Source organism: Coregonus clupeaformis, chromosome 17 (genome assembly GCF_020615455.1).
Source record: "Coregonus clupeaformis isolate EN_2021a chromosome 17, ASM2061545v1, whole genome shotgun sequence".
Taxonomy (NCBI): Eukaryota; Metazoa; Chordata; class Actinopteri; order Salmoniformes; family Salmonidae; genus Coregonus; species Coregonus clupeaformis.
In genome coordinates this window covers 14,100,931-14,108,683 of record NC_059208.1, presented here as the reverse complement: position 1 = coordinate 14,108,683, position 7,753 = coordinate 14,100,931, and the positions used below count along the sequence as shown (strand labels likewise).

Genomic DNA, 7,753 nt, shown 5'->3' with positions numbered 1-7,753 from the left:
GAAAAATGCGGGCTAGACATCCGGCAAAAACAAGATTAGGCAAAACGCATATACCAAACCCCCGTCTGTTTTGCCCCATGATAAGGAGAAGGGAAACAAATATAGGAAGCCAGAAAGAAAATAGGGACGTGGTCAAGTGGGTATCACTTGTTGGATGTATTAAAGGTGCGCTGTCTCTTTAAGTGACAAACCGTCGTAATAAAGCCGTGGTGTGGCGCTCCGCAACAAGCCAGTAGTTTCAGTTCACACAGAAACCGCCGCCGCCGAGTCCATCTGATAGCTGGAGCCTCCGATATTCTTCTGACAAAGCAGACCGAAACCAAGCTGTAGTCAATTATATGTAGTTTCCTGTGGATGATAATAACAAAATGATCATCGGTGATGTACTTTCAATATCTACAAAATCTGGGGGTGAGTAAAACGTCGTTTATTTCTGCATTTCCTTGATTTAAAATGCATGCTAACGGGTTTAAACAAGGTGCGGACACCTGTTTGGAATGTTGACCTATTACTCTAAAGAGTTTGACAGGAGGATGTCGAATATCACCGCCTTGGAAATTAAATCCTCAAACATTCCTCTCTCTTTTTCACTAGGTTGATATCTGTAATCCTTTGGACATCATCCCTGTATTGTCTTTTTGACCGGAAGCATTTGATGATGGATTGGAACCCTCCCACACCTTGGAATTAGTTCGAATTACCGGTCCAAGTACCGACCTCACCTCCTCCGCGCCTGGAACAGGTGGAAACGTGTCATTTTTCCACTCACCACCCACCTGGAAGTGGCATGGGTAACCAGGTTGAGAAACTGACACATCTGAGTTATGACAATGTTCCGACCGCAGATCCGAACGGGTTTGACACGGAGGATGAGCTGGGTCCCCGGATCGGAGTGTCCTATATCTTCTCCGCCGACGACGACGAACAAGAGGAACGTATTGACGGACCGGACAAGGACCAGAACGAGGAAGAGAAGCGATACGATAACTGCAACGAGCTGGAGTGTGTTGTGTACTACCGTGACGAATCTGTGTACGAGAAAAATCTCAAACTCTCTGATATGAGCACGTATTCGACAGAGGATCTTTTGAACAAGTGCAAACCGGGGGATTTGGTGGAGTTCGTGGCTACGGGCCAGTACCCTCACTGGGCTGTGTACGTGGGGGACTTTCAGGTCGTTCACCTGCACCGGGCTGAAATAAAGAATAATTCGCTGACCGATGCCAGTCAAGGAAAGAGAGGCAGGATAGTAAACGGGCTGTATAAATTCCGCGCGCTGCCTCCGGAGGTGGTGGTGCAGAACGCGACGCAGCAAGTAGGAGCGCGAGACAGAGAGCTGCACTGGAGGAACTCTGAGTGCTTTGCTGCGTGGTGCAGGTTCGGGAAGAGGGAATTCAAAATAGGAGGAGAGATCCGTATCGGAAAGCAGCCCTACAGGTTGAAAATGCTGTTTTCTGAAAAGAAGAGCCACGTCCTTGAATTTCAGAGTTTTGACGACTTGATCATGGAGAAGAGGAGAAACGATCAGATAGGCAGAGTTGCGGTGACGCAAGAGCTAGCTAACCATCTCAACTCAACTGATGCTGAAATTAAGGACGACTATCATCACAGTGTAAACTGAAAGACCCAAGAGAAACTGAGCTGATGGCCATGTCCAGTGGAGGACTTGGGCAGCATTCAGCTTTAGGATACAGAAGCCTATTTGACTAGAACACTGTTGGCAATCCTATTTTTGGCGCAATGCCATGCGCATTTATGCATACCAAAACATTTATATTGGTTTGAGATGAAGTAGCTACTCAACCAATAAAGTGCATTAATTTCCCAACAGGTTATATCTGAGATAAGACTAACACCTTGAAATCCCAAACATTCCCATCTATACTGAACAAAAATATAAACGCAACAATTTCAAAGATTTTACTAAGTTACAGTTCATATAAGGAAAACGGTCAATTGAAATAAATTGATTAGGCCCTAATCTATGAATTTAGGGACTAATGCTCACTAACAGATGTAAACAGATATGCATATGTTGGTCATTGTGTTGTGACAAAACTGCACATTTTTAGAGTGGCCTTTTATTGTCCCCAGCACAAGGTGCACCTGTGTACCTGTGTAATGATCATGCAGTTTAATCAGCTTCTTGACATGCCACACCTGTCAGGTGGATGGATTATCTTGGCAAATGAGAAATGCTCACTAACAGGGATATAAACACATTTGGGGGGGAGGGAGAAAAGCTTTTTGTGCATATGGAACATTTCTGGGATCTTTTATTTCAGCTCATGAAACATGGAACCAACACTTTAGATGTTGCGTTTATATTTTTGTTCAGTGTAGCTTAATGTCATCCCATGGACCGGTCACTGTTGTTTTTCTACCAATCTGAAGAGGAGCAAAGCCTTTCCTATTGCCTATTATTGAGATGTGGTTGTTGCAGAACAATTCCGGTGTTGGAGACCAATGGAGAAGGAGCAGAACATGTGATCCATTAATATTCATAGCCATTGGATATTTCACTTTCCAGATTCCCTACTGTGGCTTTCTGATTCCGTTTCTTACCTGTCAGACTGTGGTTATTGTATTCACAACCACAACTCGGTGTGTCCCAAATGGCACCCTATTCCCTATATAGTGCACTACTTTTGACCAGAGCCCTATGGGCCCCTGTCAAACGTAGTGTACTACTATACAGGGTGCCATTTGGGATGTGTACTGGCTGCACTTTAATTGAGTAAAGTATTGATTCATGGGTTTTAACCATTTTAGTTTTGGAATTGAACATTTGTATGAGGAAATATGGAAATAAATATCTATTTAACCTAAATGCTTATTTTCTTACAGCACTAGTCATTGATTAATTTACTGCAAAGGGGAAATGTATTTGTACTTTTTTAATTGCAGACATTGATTGCTGGTACTGTGTAGTTTTGCATTCACACCCAAGTCGGACGCATTTATTTTAGCTCCTTAACCAGGAGTCATTTCATCCACTACACAAAGGGAAGATATTGGAATGGTTATCTTCCACTGACCAGTTGCATCACAGGTGTTACATTGGGGTGTAAAGAAAGTGAACTGGGGCAGTGATACATTTTGATTCAACCTCAGAATAGCTGAATAACCTCTGACATCTTGAATTCTGCTTCACTATCTCCCAAAACCCCTAACCCCTCGAGGTAGTCAGTTTAACCCTTAACCCCTCAAGGTATTCAGTTCAAGATGTTCAACTAGTTTGTCCTCTTCCTTTGTTGACATCCGGGTTGTTCGTTTGCTTTAAGCAGGATTGTTGCACGAAGTGTTATGTTGTGTAAAGGTGATTAGCTCCAAAGCTTACTAAGCACCTTTCTGCCTTTCAGCAGAGACCCAGAAGCTTGTTCCAGCAGGTTCCAGCAGCCTACTTGGATTACTACACAAAGGCAGAACATTTATCTGCTTCCTCTAACAAAGGTCATTTCTGTTTTCACTGTGTGTGTGACTGCTTCACCTATGCATTCTAATGCTGTTTCTTTTCCTTTAGCTAGTTTGAGCGGTGATTGTTTTGCACACACACACACACACTTGCACAGCCAACTGCTGAGGACTCCTTATCCTTGTAGTCAGAGTGACGCCTGAAGCCGTCTCAGTCACGTGGTGGGAGAGACCCAGCTCTTTGCATGTTTGTTTTCCAGTGTTGTATTAACATTGAGATAATGAGGGACTTATTTTACGCTGGCCAGGGTTGATCTGGGTAAAGGCCCGTCACGTCATCGCTGGCCAGGGTTGATCTGGGTAAAGGCCCGTCACGTCATCACTGGCCAGGGTTGATCTGGGTTAAGGCCCGTCACGTCATCGCTGGCCAGGGTTGATCCGGGTAAAGGCCCGTCTAATCGAACAGTAATCTGCGCCGCTCAGTCATTCTGTCAACAAGGCAGCATGGTGAATCATCCAGAAACATACATCTCTCCCATATAATAAATGTTAGAATTTTCTAGTTATCGTTGGGAAGGCAGATAGTGTTTTTATCAAAATAAATCACCATTGCATGGGAAAAACCCCCAGAATACTACTAATTACTACACATGCTTAATTCTGTCACTTTTGTTTTGAGCCGACTTTGCCGTCGGACAGAGCAGGGCCCCTGGCTCACACCCAGGAATGCAATCAACTTTCAGCCTGTGCAGAACACGGCGAGATTAATCGAACACCCTCAATGCTTTAGTTGTTTTGCTGCAGTCGAGGCCCTATGGGACATGGGAGAGATTTCCTGGCTCTGTTATTGGATAGGACGTCTGTATAGGCATTCGGATTCCTTCTTTTCTCTGTGGTCAGAACACAGACTAATCAAATATGTATGTTGTTCTATTCCGGTGTGCTGTTGTGCATTTTTATGCTAAACATCACTGACATTGACAAACTGAAATGTGAAATACCATATGCACCTGCAGTCGAGTCCAGATGCACACTCTTATCAGATATTACAGTGGATTATCAGACAATGTTACTCATCAACACACTATAGAACATACAGTGGGGAAAAAAAGTATTTAGTCAGCCACCAATTGTGCAAGTTCTCCCACTTAAAAAGATGAGAGAGGCCTGTAAATGGAAAATAAGTATTTGGTCACCTACAAACAAACAAGATTTCTGGCTCTCACAGACCTGTAACTTCTTCTTTAAGAGGCTCCTCTGTCCTCCACTCGTTACCTGTATTAATGGCACCTGTTTGAACTTGTTATCAGTGGTCTAAGGCACTGCATCGGTATAAGGCACTGCATCGCAGTGCTAGCTGTGCCACTAGAGATCCTGGTTCGAATTCAGGCTCTGTCGTAGCCGGCCGTGACCGGGAGACCCATGGGGCGGCGCACAATTGGCCCAGCGTCGTCTAGGGTAGGGGAGGGAATGGCCGGCAGGGATGTAGCTCAGTTGGTAGAGCATGGCGTTTGCAACGCGAGGGTTGTGGGTTCGATTCCCACCGGGGTATGAAAAATAGTATGAAAAAAATAAATAATAATGTATGCACTCACTAACTGTAAGTCGCTCTGGATAAGCGCGTCTGCTAAATGACTAAAATGTAAAATGTAAATGTAAAAGACACCTGTCCACAACCTCAAACAGTCACACTCCAAACTCCACTATGGCCAAGACCAAAAAGCTGTCAAAGGACACCAGAAACAAAATTGTAGACCTGCACCAGGCTGGGAAGACTGAATCTGCAATAGGTAAGCAGCTTGGTTTGAAGAAATCAACTGTGGGAGCAATTATTAGGAAATGGAAGACATACAAGACCACTGATAATCTCCCTCGATCTGGGGCTCCACGCAAGATCTCACCCTGTGGGGTCAAAATGATCACAAGAACGGTGAGCAAAAATCCCAGAACCACACGGGGGGACCTAGTGAATGACCTGCAGAGAGCTGGTACCAAAGTAACAAAGCCTACCATCAGTAACACACTACGCCGCCAGGGACTCAAATCCTGCAGTGCAAGACGTGTCCCCCTGCTTAAGCCAGTACATGTCCAGGCCCGTCTGAAGTTTGCTAGAGTGCATTTGGATGATCCAGAAGAGGATTGGGAGAATGTAATATGGTCAGATGAAACCAAAATATAACTTTTTGGTAAAAATTCAACTCGTCGTGTTTGGAGGACAAAGAATGCTGAGTTGCATCCAAAGAACACCATACCTACTGTGAAGCATGGGGGTGGAAACATCATGCTTTGGGGCTGTTTTTCTGCAAAGGGACCAGGACGACTGATCCGTGTAAAGGAAAGAATGAATGGGGCCATGTATCGTGAGATTTTGAGTGAAAACCTCCTTCCATCAGCAAGGGCATTGAAGATGAAACGTGGCTGGGTCTTTCAGCATGACAATGATCCCAAACACACCGCCCGGGCAACGAAGGAGTGGCTTCGTAAGAAGCATTTCAAGGTCCTGGAGTGGCCTAGCCAGTCTCCAGATCTCAACCCCATAGAAAATCTTTGGAGGGAGTTGAAAGTCCGTGTTGCCCAGCGACAGCCCCAAAACATCACTGCTCTAGAGGAGATCTGCATGGAGGAATGGGCCAAAATACCAGCAACAGTGTGTGAAAACCTTGTGAAGACTTACAGAAAACGTTTGACCTGTGTCATTGCCAACAAAGGGTATATAACAAAGTATTGAGAAACTTTTGTTATTGACCAAATACTTATTTTCCACCATAATTTGCAAATAAATTCATTAAAAATCCTACAATGTGATTTTCTGGATTTTTTTTCCTTATTTTGTCTGTCATAGTTGACGTGTACCTATGATGAAAATTACAGGCCTCTCTCATCTTTTTAAGTGGGAGAACTTGCACAATTGGTGGCTGACTAAATACTTTTTTCCCCCACCGTAGTGCTGAAATCATTAGCCAGATTGAAATCAGACAATGTTACTCACCAACACACTATAGAACAGTAGCGCTGAAATCAGCCAGATTGAAAAAAATAACCTACACCATTAAAGGGGCAATATGCAATTCAAACAATAAAGCGATGATGGCATGAAACAATAAAAAAACATTTCCTACTGGCTTTCCCCATCAAAGAGAATACTCTGACCTCACAGCTGTTGGTGTTTCTGGTTCCATTGGGCTTGGAGCCAATGACCTACTGTAGACCTGGGCCTGGGTCTAGACCTCATGGAGACCTGGCCTGGGTCTAGACCCCATGGAGACATGGCCTGGGTCTAGACCCCATGGAGACATGGCCTGGGTCTAGACCCCATGGAGACATGGCATGGGTCTAGACCCCATGGAGACATGGCATGGGTCTAGACCCCATGGAGACATGGCCTGGGTCTAGACCCCATGGGCACCTGGCCTGGGTCTAGACCCCATGGAGACCTGGCCTGGGTTTAGACCCCATGGAGACATGGCCTGGGTCTAGACCCCATGGAGACATGGCCTGGGTCTAGACCCTATGGAGACCTGGCATGGTTCTAGACCTCATGGAGACCTGGCCTGGATCTAGACCCCATGGAGACCTGGCCTGGGTCTAGACCCCATGGGCACCTGGCCTGGGTCTAGACCCCATGGGCACCTGGCCTGGGTCTAGACCCCATGGAGACATGGCCTGGGTCTAGACCCCATGGAGACATGGCATGGGTCTAGACCCCATGGGCACCTGGCCTGGGTCTAGACCCCATGGGCACCTGGCCTAGGTCTAGACCCCATGGAGACATGGCCTGGGTCTAGACCCCATGGAGACATGGCCTGGGTCTAGACCCTATGGAGACCTGGCATGGTTCTAGACCTCATGGAGACCTGGCCTGGATCTAGACCCCATGGAGACCTGGCCTGGGTATAGACCCCATGGAGACCTGGCATGGTTCTAGACATCATGGAGACCTGGCATGGTTCTAGACCTCATGGAGACCTGGCATGGTTTTAGACCTCATGGAGACCTGGCCTGGATCTAGACCCCATAGGGACCTGGCCTGGGTCTAGACCCCATGGAGACATGGCCTGCGTCTAGAACTCATGGTGACCTGGCATGGTTCTAGACCTCATGGAGACCTGGTCTGGGTCTAGATGCCACGGAGACCACATACAGGGTTCTCTCAGCTAAGGGATGGATTGAAATCTACTACAATTGATTTTATTTCTTGCCCATTATGTATTTCTTAGAGTTATTGACCTCACAATAAACCAGATTTAAGTACCTTACATTGTGGTGCTGCAACTTGAATTGGAATGAATTGGAAATGGACAGCTCATGGTGTTGAAAGTAGGCAAATTTGAGTAGGCAT

The 7,753-nt window shown here is 45.8% G+C and overlaps 1 protein-coding gene across 1 annotated transcript; it reads left to right on the top strand.

Moving 5' to 3' along the window:
- Window positions 1-223: 223 nt before the first annotated feature.
- Window positions 224-1,953, top strand: LOC121585428 (protein LRATD2-like). Its single transcript, XM_041901775.1, has 2 exons — window positions 224-411; window positions 595-1,953. Exon 2 carries the CDS (start codon window positions 788-790, stop codon window positions 1,619-1,621), a length of 834 nt encoding a protein of 277 aa, XP_041757709.1. The 5' UTR covers window positions 224-411; window positions 595-787; the 3' UTR covers window positions 1,622-1,953.
- Window positions 1,954-7,753: the final 5,800 nt, after the last annotated feature.